General features: G+C 49.7%; 1 protein-coding gene across 1 annotated transcript in view; it reads left to right on the top strand.

The window, feature by feature from the left end:
* cntn3b (contactin 3b) overlaps positions 1-24,498 on the top strand; it is a 57,511-nt gene that overhangs the window by 2,843 nt on the left and 30,170 nt on the right. The window contains exons 2-5 of the mRNA XM_086197441.1: positions 6,980-7,115; positions 10,454-10,589; positions 19,489-19,664; positions 22,480-22,578. Coding sequence (XP_086053567.1) covers positions 7,061-7,115; positions 10,454-10,589; positions 19,489-19,664; positions 22,480-22,578 — 466 coding nt within the window. The 5' untranslated portion in view covers positions 6,980-7,060. The remainder of the gene's footprint in view (positions 1-6,979; positions 7,116-10,453; positions 10,590-19,488; positions 19,665-22,479; positions 22,579-24,498) is intronic.

Genomic DNA, 24,498 nt, shown 5'->3' with positions numbered 1-24,498 from the left:
AACCTTGAAGCAGGATGTGTCCTGGGGTGCATCGTCACTGGTTTCAGGCGATACAGACTCACAGCACGATCAGTCCTGGACTGCTGCTGCTGCTTCTCTCAGTCTGATCAAGTCTTGTGCTTCAACCGACGCACTCCAGTTATTGGGTTGCGCCCCCCTCCCTCCCCAACACGTGTGAGATGTGTGCAGGTCCTCAGTCAGTCCGAGTAAATTAGGAGCATTCAGCACACAATTGACTGTGAATTCTGGGCTCATTGGCGAAAGCAGAGAGCAGCTGTGAATTGAGACTCCCCCGGTGCCGGAGCCTCCGCGGCTCGTCCTCGGAGCGCTGCGGCAGCACCAGACGGTTCTGAGACACCAATGAAATGCTTCGTAAACTGGAGTCAACACGTTGTGTTCCGTTGGGCCAGTGATCTCATCAGCGTGGCTCCTTCAGCTCGCCGTTGCTCGTGAGCTGCATGTGATCTGAATACAGACCTCCAGCGTGCACACCCCTGTGATAGAAACGCTCCGTTCTTCCCTCCCTTATTAGATTCTTTTGCAATCATGCTGCTCTCAGGAGTGTGTGTGTGTGTGTGTGTGTGTGTGTGTGTGCGTGTGTGTGTGTGTGTGTGTGTGTGTGTGTGTGTGTGTGGTGTTTAGGGGGTGGGGGTTTGAGGCCTTTAACCACCTCTCCTATCAATTATGGGCCAAACAACGGCCCCGCGAACCAAGAAGTCATCTCATTTACTGTGGGATGCGTTTAGCCGCTGACTTCCATTAGGTTTAGCTCCAGCAGAGGTGAACGTGGGATGCCTCATTTGGCAGAGCAATCTTTTGCTCATCATTGCAGTTTGAAAAAGCCAAGAAATAAAATGCCACCTTGCCATTGTCACCTCAAAACTGGAATGAGTTCTTGGTGTCCAGCATTTATTCCTGCGTTTTGGATTCACTGAACTGCAGCTGGACTCTGAAGGTCAAAAGTGAGATTTGCTCTTTAATTGCAGCCTTTGTGCTGTGGGAGAAAGACTGGTTCTGAGCACCACATCAGGGATTAGAATTTTGAACTGTAACAAAGACTCTGAAATGGCTTTGGATCACAATGATACACAAAAGATATTCTTCCCAGAAAATGAATGTCTTCCCTCAACAACCGGCCGTGTGGCCCTCAGTCACAGCGCTCCTGCAGGAACACAGTGATGACACGGAAACGTTTAAGGCACGATTCAATCGCCACTGCAGGTTTGAGAGACTGTAGCTGAACAAAGCTGTGCCATGAACTGTGTAAGCCCCAAGTTGCAACTTTGCAGGAGATTTTTCTCTCTGGATCTTGAAGCGTTTTAGACTGATGGCTGGGGATGAAGAAGTCACCCCCCCCTCCAGTTAATACTGCGCTCAAACTGAAAAATGCAGCTCTCACTTTTTCCTCCAGTTGAATCTCTAACCGTATAATCCAATGTGATGGGCTTTAGAGTGGCAAAACACCCCCTAAATGTTGAAAGACACCAGGAAATCCACTTTGAATCTCGCTGTGCCTGCAATTACACCAGATGAGGGGCAATTACTGGCACCGGGACGGCGGAGTTAAGCCACGCCAACCACTACGTTATGATCAGGTAAATAGGAGGATTTCTGTGGCTTCCAAGCCTCCATCCGACGATGTAGCCCTGCTCCTGGTGACACGCCACAGCGACCATCCTACCGTCTCAAGGAGGTGAAACTAGTGAGTGGTGGTACTTAGGTCTGAGTAATTCCAAAGATAGCCGGGGTTAATCCACACAGCAGGGCTGAGTTGCAGGGATGAGGGGTTGGTTGAATTCTTAATCCTGAGAGGCGTGTCATTCTCCCCTGAGTGTGATGTAGGTCAGAGCTCAAGTCGAGCCCCTCCTGGGTCTCTCAGTCCCACCTCCACTGAAGGAACATTGGAAAGGCCGTTTAGGATGTGGACAGACTGGTGACCCGTCCAGGGTGAACCCCGCCTCTCGCCCGTAAATGCTGGGATAGGCTCTAGCCCCCCCCCCCCCCCCGTGACCCTTAACAGGAATAAGCGGAAGAAAATGGATGGATGTGGACAGGTGACTGGATCTTCACTCTGGTGGATGCATCAACCTGCAGGTTCAGCAGTGTCACGTGGTCCGAGCTGGTTCCCGGTGTTGGTGTCATCTCTCACCCAAAAACTGTCACTGGCCGTTCAAATCCTCACAGGCAGCTGACGGAGAGCCGCGACCGTTGGAAACCAGTCCAGACTGGTCATCACACTCTGAAATGCTTCATTTGCTAGTCTGGAATAATCCTGGCTGCTTCATCTGGCTGTAATCCACTAACTCTCACAGAAGACTTGAGTGTGAACTCAACAGAATAGAGCGGTTCCAGTTCCATGTGACCGAAGGCGACTGAACCCGACCTGCTGGCACGTTCAGATGAACTCACAGGACAGAGAACGTCCGTCACGTCTGACTTACAAGACACCGTTTGGTGCTGTTGAACCAGCGTCCTCCGTGAAAGGGTCCTCACTGACTTCCACTGTTGGCGTTTCCGTGTCACTGGCGGGTGAATTGATCATCAGAATTAGCTCATCGGGTGTTTGTAGCAATTTCACGTTTCCCTGAGATCCGGTTTAATTAGTTCCTAATAGGCTGTCTGAAAGGGTTAAATGTCTGTGTCTTGCGTCAAATGAAAGCTGGATAAATGAAATATTTCATCCCACATTGATGCAGAAGTCACGAGAGCGTCAGAGCAGCCCAGTCACTGATCGGTGCGCTGCAGCAGCCCTGCAGACCTGAGGTCCAGTTTGTGGATGTTGGTGTGTGCTGGCCTGGACACGTTACCAGCTCCCTCAGCATGAAGAACCAGAGACGGAGCCGCCATCCTGAGGGCTGACGGACACTTCCACCAGCCCTGCCTATCTTTGACTTCCTGGAAGGGTTTACACGTTTTGTTAAAAAGCTTCTCTGATATTTTGATTGCCGGAGCTCTCACGTGTTCCCTCTCAGACGTTTAGTGTCACAATGATCCACATTTTCAGCGTGAAGCTTTAAGTTGGAATCATTGTGGTGGTGCAGATGTGAACAAAAAAGGAACACCTCCTCTACGCTCACTGCCAACTCGTACAGTAGAACTGCTTTCAAGTGGGATGTAGACAGAGAGCCGGAAGGCGTGTCGGAGGCGGGGCCTGTCCTTTTGTCTCCCAGGTGCAAAGGAAGTGTAGTGCTGCTGATGCTGTGTGAGGGCAGCGAAGCCTGCCAGCCTCCTGTGAAGATCAATAAATTTGAAATGATTAAATCTCACGGCTCATCTGGACGCCACAAATATGGGCCACATTGGTCAGATGATGTTTGTCATTTTGATGCCTTTTGAAGACACAATCTGAGTCACTGAGGGACAAATGACACTTTTGGTTGTCTATCCATCCATCATCCATCCATCCATCATCCATCCATCATCCATCCATCCATCATCCATCCATCATCCATCCATCCATCATCCATCCATCATCCATCCATCATCCATCCATCATCCATCCATCATCCATCCATCCATCATCCATCCATCCATCATCCATCCATCATCCATCCATCCATCATCCATCCATCATCCATCCATCCATCATCCATCATCCATCCATCATCCATCCATCCATCATCCATCCATCATCCATCATCCATCCATCATCCATCCATCATCCATCCATCCATCATCCATCCATCATCCATCCATCCATCATCCATCCATCATCCATCCATCCATCATCCATCCATCATCCATCCATCATCCATCCATCCATCATCCATCCATCATCCATCCATCATCCATCCATCCATCATCCATCCAACCATCCATCATCCATCCATCCATCATCCATCCATCATCCATCCATCCATCCATCATCCAACCATCCATCATCCATCCATCCATCATCCATCCATCCATCATCCAACCATCCATCATCCATCCATCCATCATCCATCCATCCATCATCCATCCATCCATCATCCATCCATCCATCCATCCATCCATCTATCCATCCATCCATCCATCCATCCATCATCCCTACATCATCCCTCCCTCCATCTTCTCCCTCTCCTCCTGTTGAGGGTGGTGGGGGTGGAGCCTATCCCAGCAGCCTTCCCCCTGGACAGGTCACCAGTCCATAGCAGGACCAACACATAGAGACAGACAACCATTGGCTCTCCCAGCCACGCCTACGGTCAATTTAGAGTCTGGATTAACCTGGTCCCTCTTGATGTCTTTGGACTGTGGAGGAAGCTGGAGTACCAGAGAGAACCCAGCAGGAACAGGGAGAACATGGAGACTCACCCACAAAGACCCCGTGCTGCAGCCGGGGCTCCACCCACAACCTTCTTGCTGGGGGCCACAGGGAGGACCACTGCTCCACCCACAACCTTCTTGATGGGGGCCACAGGGAGGACCACTGCTCCACCCACAACCTTCCTGCTGGGGGCCACAGTGAGGACCACTGCTCCACCCACTACCTTCTTGCTGGGGGGCCACAGGGAGGACCACTGCTCCACCAGGCCGCCTCCTTGGTTGAAATCATCTTTAGTAAATAATAAACATGACAGCCTTACTGACTGAACTGACCAGCAGCCATCGTATCCCTGGTGACTGAACTGAGCATGCTCAGTCTTCATGTCACTGTGAGGTGGCTGCAGGGTTCCACTAAATTACAACTCCCGTGTTGCCGCTTGAATTCAAGTCAATGTTGTGTCTTTGACCTCATGTTTATTTGGGAAAATCCCACAATCCCAGAGGACGAGAGGACTAGAGAACAAGAGGACTAGAGGACCAGAGGACTAGAGGACCAGACAACTAGAGGACCAGAGAACAAGAGGACCAGAGGAGGAGAGGACTAGAAGATGAGAGGACTGGAGGAGGAGAGGACCAGCCCCTTCAACGGGTCATCTTGAATAATGAGTGTTGAAGAAAAATCTTTGGACTTTGCAGTGCTGTCAGAAACGTTGACTTGTTCTTGACCCGAAGGCTGGAGGACCATAATCTCACTGGTTCCCATTTTAAAGTCTCCCGACTCTCAAAAAGAGAGTTCTCCCGTTCCCTGGGCGGATGATGGATGACGCCGCTGTAACCACTGGTTACGAGCAAATGTTCTCTGTGCTCAGTGAATGTCTGATCTGAAGAGCAGAACTGTCTCTCACCACGGGGACATCATAAGGACGCAGACGTTGCAGCGTCACCTGGACCAGCAGACACTGGTGTGGTTGGAAACCTGGAGCCTGGAGGTCATCAGCAGTCAGAGGGACCTTCTGGAGAAGCAGCTGACCTTTGGTGTCGAGGAGCTGCACCTGAGAAGAGGAAAATATTTGCATGTTCATACAATCTGCAGTTTCAATGAGGGGAAGCAGACGGTGTGATTTCAAGGATTTTAAAACACATAATCCTGACCACCTGATCCTCCGAGTATTTCTGCAGACCCCATCGCCTGTTGGAGAGTCTTTGACGTCGGCAGTGCCGCGTTCAGCCGACCCATGTTGGTCTTGTTCGCTGTGATCTGAGGGAACCATGACTTGTCCTGCGGTCACTTGCCAGCAGATAATCTCAACATCTTCTCCTTTGTGCCACTGCGCTGGTGGAACCTGCTGTCTAGGGCTGGACTCCATCAGCAGAATCTCTCTGTCCTCTAAGGTCATTGGGGACCCTGCGTCTGTGAGTGCTCTCTCTCTCTCTCTCTCTCTCTCTCTCTCTCTCTCTCTCTCTCTTTCTCTTTCTCTTTCCAGCTTTCTCTCACTATTTGGGTCTTACAACCCTCTGGCACACTGACTTGTTCTGTCCTGGAAACCAGTCCAGTGTTTGTAGTCCAACAGGAAGTGGTCATCTCCTGGTGCCTCCACCAACAGGAAGTGGTCATCTCCTGGCTCCTCCCCCAGCAGCCAATAGGATCGCTCCATGTGATTGTGGTGATTGAACCAGTAAATCAGCTCTGAACAAAAGTTGATGATCTTCCAGGTTCAGTTCATCAAGATCGTCTTCACTAATGAACCCTCTGATGATGCTGGAAGCCTGGATGCAGCGGTTAGCAGTGCTAAGCTATCGTTAGCCTATGAAGGAACTACACCAAGGTCACATGACTTCAAGGTCACCACCACTAAGCTTTTTGTGTTTTTGGGTAAGAGATGGCGTTCAGAGATGAAGTACTGTTGAATAAAAACAAAGACAAGGGAACCAGATCCTCAGTGTTGCTAGCTTCTATGTCTTAGAACCCATTTATGGCGGTTCTTTTAGGAACAAGTCTCAATGCTGAATTCAGATAGTAGTTGCTCACATCGAGCTGTTACTGTGTACTCTATTGTAATACATTTGTCATAACTGGTGGTTCCTACTGTAGCCAGGATAGTCCTGTAGATGAACAGCAAACGTGTACAACTGATGGAGTGGCCCCTGAGGAACGGGTGTGTTGGTGTGTGTTAGGTGTTCCCACTGACACCTATTGTAGAATTGGCAGGTAACACATGTAATGTTTGTGTGGATCTAAGCGGCGATGACGCGTGTCTACAGAAATGAAAACAGCAAGTTTGCTTAGTTTCAGTCCACCACCAAACACTTTGCAGTTGAAGTAGGAAGTCACATTCTGTGGCGTCCTGGCGTGCACAGTCTGCCAGCTCCTATTAACAGTCAAACAGGGAGAGAGATGTTTCTTTTGAGGTCAATCATTTCCCTCCTCACTTCTCTTTAAAGCTGCAGAATTGAGCTTGTTAGGCGGGTTGAGGAACGCACGGGGAAGGAAAACACACCCATTTAGCAGCTGTTTCTTCTTCTGTGCCACCTGAAAATTGGACAGCCGGCTTGCATCCTCTGCTTTTTCTCAGTTGTTCACTTCCTCAAGATTCACTTCACTTCTGATAACTCCGGAATGCTGAGTTATGTAACTTAGCACTGCTGTAATCATGTGTTTTTGTGATGAATGCTTGTCATTTCGTATCAAAATGTCATATTTTAATCACGTCTATAATTACTTCCCCTTCAGATTAAAATTCCTGCATTCAAGGGAGAGCTTTCCATTCACAAGCAATTGGATGAGAGTCTTATTAGCCCCTGGCAACTAAAGATGATGTTACCATGGAAACAAATTGTTCTGCTATCAATCACTGGATGCCTTGCAGGTAAGATGCACGTTATATTGTAGGAGTACTTCTTGCTCAGGTCATCTCTGCTAATACATTTGCTTTCTGGTGCTTTTCTATTACTGAAGAATTGTTAGTTTTCTCTAAAAATGACACACACACTGAGTGCATGTCTCTGTGAGTTAGATGTTTACCACATTCTCAGCTGGCCATGTTACATTGAATATACAGTTTTGTCCCCTAGTGAGGAGGAGGAGACACAGGCAGCAGAGTTGTAAATTACCTCAGAGATCCCCCCAAAAAGGTTACACTGATTAAGCTGCAGCACATGTGCAGCGTGATGTCCTTCACCGCTCCCTAGAGCAGCGTCCTCCTGCACATTACCAGCACGCTGTCAGGGACGAGCGGCTGCCCAATCCCATTCCTGTTTATGGACTGTCTAGATCATTATCGGGATCCACGCAGTGAATCCAGACCCACATTTTAGCACAATCTTCTGGCCGCCGTGCCTCGCTCTGCCCTTGCGGCCGCTGGGGACAGAAGCAGGAGGAACACCAAATACCAAGCAGATGACATTGTAACTGTTATTCAGATTGTCTTCTGCAGTGTTGGGACTCTGCTCACTCCAGCTGATGATTGTGATTGATTATGACCTAAAGTGTCTCGCTGCTCGGAAGGAGTTGTTCTGTTTACATGCGCACCAACATCACACTATCATTCCAGTTTTGCTTTTTCTTTAACCAATTCTGTATCCTCTGAATCCGTATTCTGTCCGGCGCGGTGCGGGACATGCTGGTACTCGGTGGGTTTAAACGTGTTCTTCATGAACACCAATCAGGAGAAACGATGTTCACGACACGATAAAAATCTCAGTGTCAGACTTTAACCAGAAATGAAGGAAACAACGAGCGCGACCAGCTGAGGGCGCCATGTGAGCGGCTTCATCGGCTCATTCTCTTTTTCAGAATGAGGGTAAAAACAGGCTCATGGTGAAATTCTGAGTTTGTGTTTCAGCCGCACAAAAAACAAATACCTGCTGCTCATTTGAGTTCAAGAACAAATCTGGATCAGTTTAGAAGACAGTGCAGTAAATGTTGTTGATTCATGACGACTGGCGTGTCGATCCAGCCACACACACCAATCTGTTAGCAGTAGGGCGCTAATTAGGCCTACTTTAGCCGTCTGTTGACTCTGCCTCCATTTAGTACCAGATTGTGTTCCACATCTTTTCCTTTGAAGCTGCTGAAGATGAGTACATCCTTATGGCCTCAATTAACCGGAGCATGCAGCGTATGACACAGATAATCTGGAAATAGATCGCTCTGCTTTATCCATCAATACTGATGCTTACGAGGGGGTGCAAGAAAATCTCCTGCAGCTCAATATTTACTCATCAATCAAAGCTTTATGTGACAAAAGTGCAGCGACGTTTGGAAGCAGGGAGATGAATCACTTCTTTCATTCATGCAACCATGCGATGATTTATCACGATGATTAAGTGACAAGGTGACAGCTGCCGCCGTGAACAATTGGAGTGTGTACGCACAAGTGCCACGGTCAGTGTTTCTATTGACTATTCCCAGCCGTCTGAAACCGCTGGAGCAGAACCAAACATGCAGGAGCAGTTCAGGCCCACGATGAGTGGGATTTAATTTCCTCACATCAAGATAAGCACAGAAAGTCCACATCATGGGAACAGTCCTGATGGGTTTCTGCTGGGAAGGAGCAGCTCTGTTCAAAGAGATGCATCGCACTCGGTTAAATAAAGTCTCAGAAAGTTACTGTATGTCAGTAACGATAGGGATTTTCTTTTCAGCTTCCTGCTTCTCATGGATGCACTGACAAGACAACCAGTAATTTAATTTAGCTTTAAAAAGGGGTTTGTGTCTCGTGGTTTTTAGGCACCTGGGGGTGAAAGTGAGCAGAGATGGAGGATGTAAGTTAGCCTGCTCTGCCTGAACCAGATCCGACAGACACCGCTGTGGTGTCACTGCTGTCCGGTGACACTGCTGGCCTGCACTTGGTACTCGAGTCCCTGATGGGCTCACGTCCCTCCAGGTGTTACAACTCAAACATTTTCAGAATATTTATTGCAAAATGCAATAAACATTAATGTTTCTCCTCAACTGTACATTACTAATTCAGCCGCCAAGCTGTCCGCCACCTCTGCCGCTCCGGGCAGCCGTGCCGACATCCACACGCTTCCTCCGTCACTCGCGGAGTGTGAGACAGTGAGGAGGCTGTAGCATGTGTGAGGATCATGCTACTCCCCCCAGCCTCCCCCAAGCTGCTAGAGCAGTGACGTTCTCCTCCCCTCATCCAGCCTCCTACCTACAGAAACAGTCAGCTGTGGCCCCCGTGTTGGTAGGCAGCACTCTGACGTCCCGAGCGTTGACACCTCAAACTCCACCAACCATTTTGGTTTCATGGAGGCTGCCAGTTCGAGAGCGGCAGGTCTAGAACTCCAGCCCTCTTCTGAGAGCGCCAGCTGGGGGCATTTGAGTCGCTTTGGAGCCGCAGCATATATGGGACACTGTGGTTGCCATGATACTGAGTGTGTGTGAAAGTAAAAATCCCAGTAGAGGTCCTCCTCACGTCCTCAAAGACACCAAGACTGACACACACGCATGCGCGCGCACACGCACACACACACACACACACACACACACACGTTTGAGAAAGTGCCTCCCATGGTACTGGACAACAGTCTGACCGTTGACCACATTCTAAATGGGGCCATCGTTCCACGAAGTCGCTGACATGAATGTCCGGTAGAACATTCAGTTCTTGTTCCTGTTCCTGAGGTCACACCCACACGTCATCCTGATATTCAGCTTGAAAGTTTCCTTCTGGGATTTGACCTGAAACCGTTTCTGTCGTGACTGGGACATTATGAGCTCTTGTGTCACTGGCAGGAGGCTGGACCAGTGCTGTCAAGCAGTTTGACTGCTGTTCCTGTTGCAAAATGCAGCAGGAACTGGTTAGGGGGTGCTTGACTTCACCGAGCAAGATCTGAACACTCCAGGTGGTAAGAGGACTGATGATTCCGACTAAGACCTTATCCAGGTGAAAGCTCTCAGGTAATTCTGTTTACGTGGCAGCATCTTAGTCAGAATATAATCGTCATCAGTTTTTATTTGAATATGTAAATGTAGCCAGTGACAAGTGAAAAGTTTTTTATTTCCAATGACCAGAAAAAAACTAGCCCGTCACACCACCTCAGCACAAAACCCACGCTCTGTCCTGTCATTCGTCCTCATGACACGTTGTCATGAGGAGCTGTGAGGATCCTTTCTGAGCAGCCTTTGTGCTTCAGCTGAACTCCTCCAGGATTCAGGTTGAAGAGGGCTAACCCAGACTGTCTCCTCTCTACACAGCCTCTGCAGACGATGTCATGTTTCAGGGGCCAAGATTGAGGGCGGAGCCAAACGACCTCATTTTACCAATCAGCTCTCCGGACCAGCAGGCCACCATCACATGTGAGGCTGAAGGGAGCCCTCCTCCACAGTACAGGTAAACCACCACGTCCCGGCACATTGCACACAAACCTGTCAGATTCCCATTCCTGATGCCGTCCGTCAGCTGCCGGTGGATCAAAGAGAGCTCCGCGACGCTGGTGGATGCGGATGTGCAACGTTTTCTGGACCTAAACGCTCAAACGAGAAGCAGCTCGCTCGGAGCAAGTTGAGTTAATTGAGCATCTATTTCTATTGAAAAAGCTGCTGCTGGAGTCAGGGGACTCTCCGTGCAGTTGATGAATATGCTAACACCTCCTATGAACGAGGTTAGGTTGAGGTTATTAATGATGCGATTGGAGCTGAGCTGATGATTAATAACAAGGTGCGCAGCTTAAGGAGTCATTAGGAGAGAAAAGGAGATCCCAGCGACTCATTTGCACCTCAGATCTTTGATTTCTCTCCAGCTATTTCCTGTGCAGGGAGCCTGGCTGAAAATGGCAGCCGGGGGTGTTTTTCTGCGGTAGATTGTGTTTCGGAGCTTGGTCAGCACCGTGTAGATGCACAGCAAGCAGGAGCAGGAGGCAGTAACCTTGTGAGTGACATTACGTTAAACGCTTACACTCCCTATAATGGTTCAGTGCTCAGAACTGGTCCAGCGGCAGCAGCGGGGTCGCATTATTCCTACAGTCTTGCAGTCGTGGCTGCACTGATGATGGAGTCAAACGCATCACCCGCATTAACTCACCTGCAGCTGAAAGCAAGCCTGCGTTCTCTGGTGTCAAAGGGAGTTTTACTGATCTCACCTGAAAGAGGGATTTACGAATGCGCAGTGACGCGATGAGAGGAACGCGAACGTGTGTTCCAATGGAGCATCACATCCCATGTAAAACACCCACGAAATAAATGATATTTCATGGGTGGATTTTGAACTTCAGAGATTTGATCTTGGCCTCTTTTGAAAAGCTCCCTGCACAAACAAACTTCTTCACATTTCTTTCTGTTTATTCAAAAAAGCCCTCATAACGGTTGAGATTCAAATCCTAATTATTGTTCTTGCCTGTACTGAACCGATGTTCTGATTCACAAAAATAGAGGGAGTCCTCATTCTTGTCCTTGCGTTGGTGTCACATATTACAACGATACTGGGACCACAGTACTTCATTAGGACGGTATTTGAGCGCGTATTTGGAGAATATTGCAGCTCCTGCTGGCTCCTCTTTCTGAACTACACACATGATCTCATCTGAAGTTTGGAACAGTGAATCGTTTTTGTGGTTTGCATTTGCAAAACTGACTCCCTGGTGTGCAACTTCTGGGTTTTGGAGTTTGGTTACCTTACCGAGCTCCTGATGGTACTCACAGATTATATATGACGTACTCATCAATGAGCTGTACACAGTTGTAATACGAGTCGGTGACCATCATGAGTGGGGATGCACTGATCAAATATGGCCTGACACTGCCTGAGCACTTGGGTTGGGGCTCTGTGAACAGGAGGTCGGTCTGGTGTTGAACTCCGTGGTCTTGGACTACGTCGTGTCTCAGCGGCCGGCTGGAGGAACCCTGCACGCGTTCACGTTCAGCTGAAAGGAAAAGCTTCCTTCGTGCTACTTTCTCTCAATCATGTATGCATTTGTCCATTTTGGAGGAAGACCAAGTTGAGCTTGGCGGTGCCTCACGATCAAGACCCAGGGAGGCGTTGCGTTCCTTGAGTCACCGTTGGTCTTGGATCTCTGAAGCACCGATCGTTGGAAGCCCTTCTGTGGCTGCCTGGTTTCTCTGAGCACATCTTGATTTTCTACAACTCTGCCTTACTGTGCGCTGCGGGGCCTGAGTGGATGAGATTGCGCTTTGTAGGTCAAAACAGCATCTATTTGGCCCTGCTGATATTCATGTAGGTCAGCAGCTCCACTGGCTGGTGTCAGCGCTCTCAATTATTAACACAATATCTGAAACCTGGTTTAAAAGGATGAAGTCATGTTTGAGAGAGACAACTTTCAACAGGGTGGAGTGACATGTCTGGTGATGCTTCTAAGGACAAGGCCTCCTCTCCTGATTTTACTTGGAGGAAGGAGGGGTCTTTTCTCCCCATTTATTTGGGTTGCATCAGTTTTTCTGACACTGATTGTCCTTGACTCGTTTCCCTTCAGGCAAGGAGAGCACTGTTTTGTCCTGATGACAAAATAGAAAGCATAAATTCTTGGCAATTTATTTCACTAACACTGAAGCTGAAACCTCAAAATGTCCTGAGCACGAGCTGGAAAAGCTGCCTTCAGGAAGTGTCCATGCTGTGACTTTCACCAGACTCTGCAATTATGCACAGGCTTAGACTCTGCAAATGAACAGTATTTGTATAATTAGATATGCCAAGCAAGAAGGTATTACGTTCAGAGCCCCACACTTAATTTCCTCAGTTACTGCCGCTATTAAGAGAAATTCTTCCTTTCGGTTTAATATCCATGCAGAAAATTGGGCCGCGCAATATTTAATTTGTCAGAGCAGTTGATGTTCACCTGTGTCACACTTGAAACAGCTGTTTAAGACGGAGTGCCCATGTGACGTCAGCAGTGGGGACACATTTAACCTTGGGACCTTTGGCCATTCTGATATTAGGAGGAAAGAAAATCTGGTGAAAATACATCGACTGATATTATTATCGAAAAGTCTTTGATTATCAAAAAAAGTCAGAAGCTGACGTGTCAGAAGAAGAAGAAGAAGTCGTTTGGAAAGGCCCCTGTCCAAAGCTGCGCCGCAGGTGATTGGATGAACCATCTATCAGTGTCTGACTCTAACCAATCAGATGACCAACGAGCTGACGTGGAAGCTGAAGGTAGTAGGAGAAGAGCGGAATGCGGTTTCTATGGAGAAAGTCTCTCCAGCTGGGATGTAACTGATGCTGGTCACAACTAAACCCCGCCCACATCTCCTCACAGGACACTGATTGATCAGGGACACAAATGTATCACATGTGATCTCCTGATGTCATGGAAACCGGCTGCCTGCCAAGATCCTGAAAGTTATGAAGATAAGGCTTGATGCTGCTGAATAGTCTGAGCTCCCCATAATAACATCCATCCCTCCATCCATCCCTCCATCCATCATCCCTCCATCATCCCTGCATCATCCCCGCATCCCTCCATCCATCATCCCTCCATCCATCATCCCTCCATCATCCCTCCATCCATCATCCCTCCATCATCCCTGCATCCCTCCATCCATCATCCCTCTATCCATCATCCCTCCATCATCCCTGCATCATCCCTGCATCCCTGCATCATCCCTGCATCCCTCCATCCATCATCCCTCCATCCATCATCCCTCCATCATCCCTGCATCATCCCTGCATCCCTCCATCATCCCTCCATCATCCCTCTATCCATCATCCCTCCATCATCCCTGCATCATCCCTGCATCCCTGCATCATCCCTGCATCCCTCCATCCATCATCCCTCCATCCATCATCCCTCCATCATCCCTGCATCATCCCTGCATCCCTCCATCATCCCTGCATCCATCATCCCTCCATCATCCCTGCATCATCCCTGCATCCCTCCATCATCCCTGCATCCCTCCATCATCCCTGCATCCATCATCCCTCCATCCATCATCCCTCCATCATCCCTGCATCATCCCTGCATCCCTCCATCATCCCTGCATCCCTCCATCCATCATCCCTCCATCCATCATCCCTCCATCCATCATCCCTCATCATCCCTCCATCCATCATCCCTCCATCATCCCTGCATCATCCCTGCATCCCTCCATCATCCCTGCATCCCTCCATCCATCATCCCTCCATCATCCCTGCATCCCTCCATCCATCATCCCTCCATCCATCATCCCTCCATCATCCCTGCATCCCTCCATCATCCCTGCATCCCTCCATCCATCATCCCTCCATCCATCATCCCTGCATCATCCCTGCATCCCTCCATCATCCCTGCATCTCTCCATCATCCCTGCATCCATCATCCCTCCATCATCCCTCCATCCATCATCCCTCCATCATCCCTGCATCATCCCTGCATCCCTCCATCATCCCTGCATCCCTCCATCCATCATCCCTCCATCCATCATCCCTCCATCATCCCTCCATCCATCATCCCTCCATCATCCCTGCATCATCCCTGCATCCCTCCATCATCCCTGCATCCCTCCATCATCCCTGCATCCATCATCCCTCCATCATCCCTCCATCATCCCTGCATCCCTCCATCCATCATCCCTCCATCCATCATCCCTCCATCCATCCATTATCCATCCATCGTCCCTCCATCCATCATCCATCATCCATCCATCATCCATCCATCATCCATCCCTCCCTCCATGTTCCCCCTCTTCTCCTGTTGAGGGTGGGGGGGGTGGAGCCTATCCCAGCAGCCTTCCCCCTGGACAGGTCACCAGTCCATGGCAGGGCCAACACATAGAGACAGACAACCATTGGCTCTCCCAGCCACGCCTACGGTCAATTTAGAGTCTGGATTAACCTGGTCCCTCTTGATGTCTTTGGACTGTGGAGGAAGCTGGAGTACCAGAGAGAACCCAGCAGGAACAGGGAGAACATGGAGACTCACCCAGAAAGACCCCGTGCTGCAGCCGGGGCTCCACCCACAACCTTCTTGCTGGGGGCCACAGGGAGGACCACTGCTCCACCCACAACCTTCTTGCTGGGGGCCACAGGGAGGACCACTGCTCCACCCACAACCTTCTTGATGGGGGCCACAGGGAGGACCACTGCTCCACCCACAACCTTCTTGCTGGGGGCCACAGGGAGGACCACTGCTCCACTGGGCTGCTGTAATAATCACATAGACAATATTTCCCTCCAATGTAGCAGAGCAAGGAATCTGAATTCTCAAACAAAGCACGAGTACCTCTAAACTGTACTTGCATACAACAACACTGTGTACTATAGAATAGTACTGCCATATTCTCAGAAATACAGTTATTGATGGATGTGTCCTTGGAGAAGTCTTTACTTAAATGTCCGGTTCTAGAGGAACACGGCGACCATGACCAGAACGTGAGCTGATTGTGTTTTCGCCCCGTGCTGCAGCGCCCCACCTCCACCTCGTCCACTCTTGACACAACTAGGAGACCAACGGGAACCTTGACTGTTCTCCAGCAGAGCGCCAGAGTACACTGCTGCTGTCAGAGCTGGCTTATGAATCCACCGTGACCGTGTTTACTGTAACCGGCCATCAAGGGCACAGCGGGGGTTGGGTGAGGTGAAAATGCTGGCTGGTGGCTACTGATATGTGACTTCAGGCACCAGTGACATGGAGCACGCGTGATCATGTGGTCAGAGGAGGAGGGGCACACGAACTCACCTCAGCTGGGTTTGTTTTGGTTTTTATGTGTTTTTCAGCTTTCTCCCCGACAACTGCATAAAGACAAGACGTTATGTTGCTTTGCTGTGTGTGTGTCTGTGTGTGTGTGTGTGTGTCAGTGTGTGCGTGCATGTCTGTGTGTGTGCGCGTGTGTCTGTGTGCGTGCGTGTGTGTCTGTGTGCGTGCATGTCTGTGTGTGCGTGTGTGTCTGTGTGTGCGTGCATGTCTGTGTGTGTGTGTGTGTCTGTGTGTGTGCATGCGTGTGTGTGCGCGTGTGTGTGTGTGTGTGCGTGTGTGTGTCTGTGTGTGCGTGCATGTCTGTGTGTGTGTGTCTGTGTGTGTGTGTGTGTGCATGCGTGTGTGTGCGCGTGTGTGTGTGCGCGCGTGTGTGTGCGCGCGTGTGTGTGCGCGCGTGTGTGTGTGTGTGTGTGTGTGTGCGCGCGCGCCACTCGTCTGGCTCTAAGGAGAGCCAGGTGAGCTGCGGCTGCAGTCCTGTCCCCGGTCTGTTTGATGAGGAGGCTTCATGCAAAATTGATGTGCACCTCAAGGTCATGGGGAGTTCATTGGGAGCATGCTCAGATCATCCTGCGCCTCAGCAAACTCCACTCTTCTCCCAGAGTGTGTGTGGTGAGCTGGACTCCTCCCGATGTGGCGAGGGGGTCAATACGGTTTAGTTTACATTGTGCTGACTTTAAGATCGTTGCTCTGCTGCTTCCTGATGCCGGTTGACTTTGAAGAGGGATTGTAATGGAGACGTGGGATCAGTGCCGTTCCTAAAGTTTAAATTCATTCTCTCGTAGCAGGTCACATGTTACAGGACACCAGTTCATGCTCAAAATGGCAGCACCCCAAAAAAGACTTAAAATAATGGTAATTTAATGCCTGCAGCTTCCTGCAGGTAAGCTCGACCAAATCTTAATCAACCTTAGTGACGTTCCATGAAGCCATCACAACTCATTGAACCTTTAGAAACTCTCAGATGAGTGTTGGCTGTGGGCAGGGCCTGTCAGTCCCGGGTCACAGAGGTCCGTGGGTAGAAAGGTACATCCTGGATGTTCAGCTCCACCTGGAATGACCTCAGTACTGTTTGTAGATGATACATACGTACACATAGTTGGTTTGTTCATGGATCAGACGACTTTTGTCAGCCCAGACTTACACGTGTTGCAGTCCAACAATGTGAGTTTCATCCATGTGACGGAGGATGTCCTCGTAGAGGCTGCGCTAGCCTGCTGGCCAATGGTGGATCGAAGCTGCCGCCTGAGCCTCCTGAACACGTTGACCGGCTCATGTCTGGATCATGAAGCTGCTTCTGGTGCTGGTCCAGTCGACCGCACCAGCCAAAGTTAAAGATCCCACTTCTTAGAGGATTGTTTGAGAGCGACAGAACACCGAGCAGGACATTCCGGGTGATTTAAAGCTACGGTGCAATTTCAGTTGCATCGTCTCGCTTCCCCATGGCAACCGCTACACGTCCACTTTATTGTCGATTGATGAAGATGAAGAAACAAGCATTTGACACTTTTCTACAGTGATGATATTCAAGAGCTGGGTCATGTCCTCCTGCAACTATTGCTGTCGCCTCCTGCTGGTCATCTAAAATAAAGCCAGTTAAGTCAGCAGCATCGGCTTCTCTCATCAAACTCTGAGGCGACATCGCTGTTGTACTCAGCCTATGATGATGAGTCTCCTTTTTCCAGGTACAAATACTTCCAATCAAGCTAATGCAGTATTGTGCTGCAGCTGTGCTCTAAAGCCTCATCATCAGAATTGTAACGTGCGGTGAGAGAGATGTTGATTTATTTCAGAAGTCATTTTGGAAGCTGTAATTTGAGGAGCTAATGAAATGTCGACCCTAACTGATATAAATGAGCCGGACACAGTACAGGAGCAGCGGAGTTCACTTCCATCATGGATTCATTCATTCTTTTGCTTTGCATTTCTCCTAAACAGAGGATTAGAGAAATAGGTCAGGACTGAGTAATCTCCTGGTTCCTCATGAGCGCAAGGAACGATTGTTGAGAGCAGCAACATTTTCCCTCCGTGTGTTCAGTGACGACAGATATGTTTTATGATATTTTTCATTTTCCTCCTCTTGGTTTTCAGCTTGTCTCCCATGTTTTTGCCCCAGTGTGACATTCTGATAGAGGCGGTGACACCGTTCTAGCCAGCTGTCCGTGCCGGGGGGTGTGGTGTGTGCAGCCTGCCAGCCATGTCTGCCATTAAGTTCAATCACGCTGGGAGGCTGCTAGAATAACTAGCTCCCCAGCCTTTCCCTTTAACCCCCACCCCTCGTGCACCGTAATCCTCCCTTTGGCACCAACAGTGCAGGAAGGTGGAGAATCCAATCTTAAGACATAGTGAGAATTCAGCAAACACACTTGAAAAGCAGCGTTTGTTTTAAACGCTCACAGTCTGTGTGTACTGATGTATTTTTAGCATGATAAACCTTGTCGCGACAATGGGACATTTAAAAGTAATATCATTTTTGGAACAGTGACAAAATCAGTCAGCTTAAGTGACTGGCACAGGCTGTTAGATGAATAATGCAGGCTTGAAGATGAAAGACAGCTTTGTCTTTTGTAGTCTGTCAGGCAGGAAGCCGAGGAGAGCCGCGGTTGGCTTTAAGACTGCGTGAAGCATCAGTCGAACTGCCTGTGAGGGGAAAAATTCTATTGATTTTTTTCCCTTCCTTATCATTGGAATTGTCATTTGTCTGTCCTCTCCGTGAGGCCGCCATCCACTCAGTATCCCAATAACGCTCTCTTTCTGAGTGTCTGCATGCAGAGGGAGTCGTCTGCTGCTCCCGCTCTGTTTACAGCCTCCGTCAAAATGGTCACTTTCAGACTACGGCGAACGACATCACAAGTGTAGCGTCGCTGCCTAGCTAGCCGTTGTCTCCGTTGGTAGCTCTCGTTTCCGCCTGTCACCTCCTGCGCTGAACCTGCGTGGCTGATTATCTCTCTGTGACGAGAGAATGCGTTATGAATGTGTCACAAAGCAACCAGTCAAACACGTAAAAGCACAAAGTCATTAGAAAGCACGCCGAGACCATTTCGGTCTGCCCGGCTGCTTCAGACGTGAGAGTCATTTTTCTGAAAAGGTGTGCAGGCGAAGCGAGTGAACAATGCTAGCGGCTAAACCAGCTAACTTAACACCTCGTTCAAAACTGTTGAGTTTCCATGTTTGGCCGACGCTGGGCCGGCGCCACGCCAGCTCTGGTTGGTTCCGCTCAAACAGGCGCTGCTGTTGAATGTCTGAGTTGACGGAGCCAATGGTGAGGAAAGAGTTAAGAGTCAGTTGGACTGGAGATGAAGTCGCTCAGGTTCCAGAGCAGCTGCAGGCCCGGCGCTAAAATCCGTCCGGTGATGTCTGAATCATCATTAGCCTGATTATTAGAACTTAGAAACAGTCAGTACTTGCGCTGATTGGGGAAGTCACAGCGTCACACTGCTCTGCTCACACAGACAGACGCTGCTGGCCTCCCCCTCCTCCTCCCCCTCCCCCTCCTCCTCCTCTCCTCTGCATGACGTGGGCCAACCAAAGATATTGATCTCTGTGATAAATACTGTGAGTGTGCATCTCCAGGGGGCTCAGCGACTGATTGTGTTTGCGTTTTTCCAGATGGTCACTAAACGGGACGCTCATTGATCTGGGGAATGACTATCGGCATCACATGTCTGGGGGCAACCTGATCATTAGCAACCTGGACAAGGACCAAGACACCGGGATGTACCAGTGCATTGCCTTCAACGCGTGGGGGTCCGTCCTCAGCCGCAGAGCCAGCCTCCTGTTTGCATGTAAGTGATGGCGGTTATCCTGGCAGCGCTGTGATGCGGCTCGGGCTCACGACTGCATCTGCTGCATGTAAGACGGTTAATTATTATTCCAGTTTCTTATTCAGATGGCCTCAGAATAGATTTCCAAGAGGGGAGATGGTAATTGAATGAAATGTCAGAGGCGGCAGACACGGGAGGTGAAGCAGCTTGTGACTGTCCCTGAAGCTGGACGGATTCTCATGAGCGGCTCCAGTTGTGAGATCATGGCACAGCTCGCCAGCACCTCTTAGAACCACTCCAAACGTGACTCGCTCAAGTCGTGTCGAAGGTGTGTTGGGATCAGCAGTTACGTCTTCATGGAGAATTTATTGGACACGGTGTCTGCCGCCACATGCATTGAGGGGGCGGGGGGGGGGTCCTACCTTCCAGACAGGCTCCTCTGTGTTGATCAGGCTTGCTGACTATTGATTATGTCCCAAGGATAGAGAGCCGTGCACTTCCTCTCATGAGATGGACTGCCGTCATCCCTAAAGCCCCATAATGAATCCTCCGTGCGGGGGCGAGTGAAGAGCTGAGCTGCTTGACGTTCATTGTCTGGCCTCTTGCTCAGCGAGGGAGGTGTGAGAGATCAGCCTGGCTGATACTCTCCTCCTGGATAATGAGGCCACTGCCCTGACACAGGACAGCTGCACCCTCTCTCTGGCTTGACTTGGCTTCAGAGTTCTGCTGCGCCCTGACCTGTCCTCCTCCAGCGCCCATCAGCATCATCGGTGGCGCTCACCATGGCACTTTCTGGCTGTGCTGCTGAAACATGTCTAGCGGCGCCAGAAAACTCAACCATTCACACAAGAATACTGACAGACTTATTTGAAAGCTAAGCAAAGATGAAGAGTGAAACTATTTTTCAAACTCTCAAAAGTCTGAAGCTGGTGCGGGTGTTTTGTGAGAACTTAACACTGGAACCAATATGGCTTCCATTCCAGCAGTGTAGTTTGTGTAACTGTCATGAAGTTTTACACCACACCTCATCCAGGTTTTGCCTTTCAAGTTGTCTGGAATGCTCAGTAAACCACAAACACTTTGATTTGAGCTGAAAACGAAGTAAAATACGAGCTGGCACTCGATTAGCGGCGAGTGCGACCAGCTGACGCGTTGAGTTGTCCAACTCGTGCGCTCATTCATGTCAGCACCAACACCAAAACATAGAGGGACGCCACAGAAGGCTTTTCTCCTAGTTTCACCTTTGGGCTGAAGTGCTTTGGCTTCTTCCCAGGGTCACTGGGATGTTGCTGATGCAGGGTCACGGTGGGCCAGCGGTCCTGAGCAGCAGGGCTGAGTCCACCTTCATGGATGTTGCAGACTGACTCGTGTGTGATGCATAGTTCGTACTGCAGGTCTGTGAATATAGAAACGGCGAAAGCTACAGAACAGAAATGCAACTGAAGATGTAATATATTCCGATAGAGCCGTTTTAGAGCAGGCAGAAACAGTTCTGCCCAAGAACTCTGGACGCTGCACGACCAATCATGTTCAGGCAGTAATGGTTTCCCTCTCTAGTCTCCCGGCCAGCCTTTATTTATGTGGCAGAGACGGATTCAGCTCACAATAGAATCACTGCAGCTACAGTGAGTTTGGCCTCTAGCTCTCAGAGTTACAGTGTGTGGTCAGTTCACTCCAGCGAGGTCCATTATTCTTCTGCTCGGAGGGCAGGGAAGTATATCTCCTCCAGCGCCGAGCCTAACGACGTCTCTCCCCTGCTTTGTGCCAGTTCATGTGATCTGGGTGAAGGAGTCGTCCTCTCCTCGTCTACTGGGTCTTTATTCGCGGCTCTCTGATTCACCTCCCGCTGCTTCAAAAGCTTTGCTGTTGTATTTATTGTCAGCAGCCAGGTATGTGATCTTGTTGTAGCCCACGTGCCTCCAAATTAGCACCGTGCTCAGGACACAGACTCGCCGAGGCAGCCTGCTGAGATCAGAAGGACGTCGCCTCTGTGTGCATTTCAAGTCTCCTCCCGAGGCCTCCTGTGTGTCCTGCTGTGACTTGGCTGTGTTTGCTTCTACTGCGGTCATCAGAGAGCCGCTCATTAATCTTACCAACACTCTGTCCCACTTCTCTCCATAATCTTCCTCTTCCTAATTTCCCTTATCAGTCACACTGACTTTCTTTTGTTTATGTTTGGGAGGCTTCTCCAGGCTGTTGGCCAAAGGCTGCAGACGGAGTACAGCAGCTTCCCTCCATCACTCATTAGGCCAGCGGTGATTCATCATCCCAGGTTTAGGTTTTGTCTGCCAGCAGCTCCTCATTCATTTGCAGAGCAGAGATTGTGCTGAGAGTATTGATGGGCAGGCTAATGCTTTTAAGTGCAAGATTACACCGCATTTAATAACAATGTTACTTATTGCTGCTGGCTCTGCAAACTGTCATTTGTCATGCAGGCTCCCCAGAGTTTGCTCAGTCCACGCACTGTCTAATCTTTCCCTCGTGCAAATGTGTAGTCTTGCATGGTAAACGTCACTGAAGGAGATCTATCTATTTCACCAACACCCCAGATGCCTTTGAAAGCATCGCAGGCTGTCAGCAGATATCCCAGGGCAATCGCTGATGTCCTATTAAAGTCCCAGTGCCTCAAGTGTAACGTCAGATACACGCCTCGGTGAATCGGGCTGGGGAGGGAACACGTGTGTCCCCCATCTTGAGAACTAAAAACAACTAGCGTGACAGTGTAGTCAATAATATACACAGTCAGGTTGGGGCTCTGAGACAGCGACTCCCCTGCTGTCTCTGTTGATGTTGGTACTGTCTCAATCTTCTTGTTTTACCTTGTTTGCCTCATCAGATCTTGATAACTTCAAAACCCAAACGGTTAGAAGTGCCGTCAACGTCCGTGAGGGTCAGGGAGTCGTCCTCCTATGCGGCCCACCTGCACATTCTGGAGGTAAGTCCCAATTCTGTGCCTGGATGACTCATCATTCATGACCTTCACTCACCCAAACCCTCTTACACCCACCTACAACGCCTGCAGGCAGTGTTTGGCTCAACTGCTCCGATTTGTCATTGAGTAGCCGAGTGATGGAGATTCTGTGCTGGTTCAGCAGCTGCAGCTGCAGGTGTCTGAGGAGCCGCCGCCGCCGCTGATGTGTAAATGTGAGAACTCCTGAGGAGTACTGAAGAAAAACTACACTGGACTGACTTTAAGTACAGCTGAGAGACGACACGATCGCGTTCATCCATGGTGGAAAACTGATCTAAAGCAGGAGCGTCGGGCCAAAGTTGGCTCGCCGTGACGTCCAGTTTTGCCAGATGTAGAATAACAATCATAAGAAGTTAATATAACAAAAGAAACATGGAAATACTGGAAGTCTCTATATGGTCTTTGAGTAATTGGGATCCCTAGTTAGGAATGAATTGGCGACAGCCTGACACCTCAGGTGTCAGTGTAACGTGGGTGAAGTCAGAGCGACTGCAGCGGTGCAGACTGACGCCTGAAGACTGGCGGCACTTACAGCCATGAATGCTTGGACTCAGGAGCAGCATCTCTTCCTTGGTGTCTCGATGTTATGGTGCTCCATCCTTTACTGCCTCCGTGTCAGTTGGGTCACTCAACATCGTGTGTGAAGGTTTGTGTTCTTCAAGTACAGGTGAAAATGTTCTCTTTTAAAGGCTAAAGTGCATCAAACTCGCTGAAATAAAGGAACCTCCACTGTAAGAGGTGCAGTGTTCAACTGCATCCCCTCATCTCTCAGCTGAGGAGCCACACCCCCACCCGCCTGTTCCTGCATGTCCATGAACAGCAGCAATGCATTTGCTTGGCTGAGGTCTTTTTCCTCACGTGCATGGAACACCATCTCATTCATTGACGCACAGAAACACATCAACATTTTAACACCAAATAGGATCATTTGATATCCAGGAATGTGTCGGTTCCTCGCTGGAACTACGTGAAGCAGCAGTCAGGCTGGAGGAAGGACGCTCAGCAAACGATGCACCTGAGCACATACACACCTGCTGCTTCAATTGTTCACCTCCCAAGCTAAACGGTAGAAGGGTGGAGGATGCTGGTGGGGGGTGCGGAGGAACGTGGACAATAGCTGCTGCCTGGCGTGAATCTCCCCTGGTACAGCAGCGTGCACGTTGGAGCGAGCAGGCTGCTTCAGCACGGACCGGCGTGCAGCACAGTGCAGCTGGTCTCTGGGATAATGGGTCAGAGTCGGCAGTGTGAAATACAGTTTGACAGCTTTCCTCCCTGACAGAGGCTTATGCGCGCTTGGCCGCTGTAACCATTGCACGATTGTGTTTTCTCACATTTTCAGAAGTGAGTGAAAGTAAAGCAGCGCCTGCTCTCCTTTTCTGTCTTCGTTGCCCTGTTGCACCCGCTGTTGCACGCCCCGTCTCCTCTCTCTCTATTTCTCTTTGAAAGAAGTGATGTGCTAAATAACCTTAAAGTCAGCTCAACCTAAGCTAGCAGCTATGAGGCGTCCTTCTGGTCTCCATTGTGCCTCACTGGCTTTGGCTTTTGCAAAATCTTTCTCCTTCACTGCCACAGAAGTTATCGCTTCACACAGACGCCGCCATCTCTGCCTCAAAAACCACAACAATCGTCCGCCTCTGAAAAATGCAACTGAATGTCTTTGAGCTCCATGTCAGGGCGGGTCTGCCGGCCCTGAGCTCGCTCACCTGGTACCCGGCGCTCGTACACTCACAACAGCATCGGAGATATGGCAGTCGTCCTGGATGTGACCTGGCGACATTGTTAACCGTTCTTGTGTCAAGTGAAGACACCTCGAGGGTTCAGGTGAAATCTGACTGATTGACAGCTGTGATAAATGATCAATATCGTGGTTTTCATTCCACATCA

Source organism: Aulostomus chinensis, chromosome 3 (assembly GCF_037954235.1).
Source record: "Aulostomus chinensis isolate RoL2024-O1b breed Wild chromosome 3, RoL_Achi_v1.0, whole genome shotgun sequence".
NCBI lineage: Eukaryota > Metazoa > Chordata > Actinopteri > Syngnathiformes > Aulostomidae > Aulostomus > Aulostomus chinensis.
Note: the sequence above shows the minus strand (reverse complement) of the source record. Positions and strands in the feature narration are given on the sequence as shown.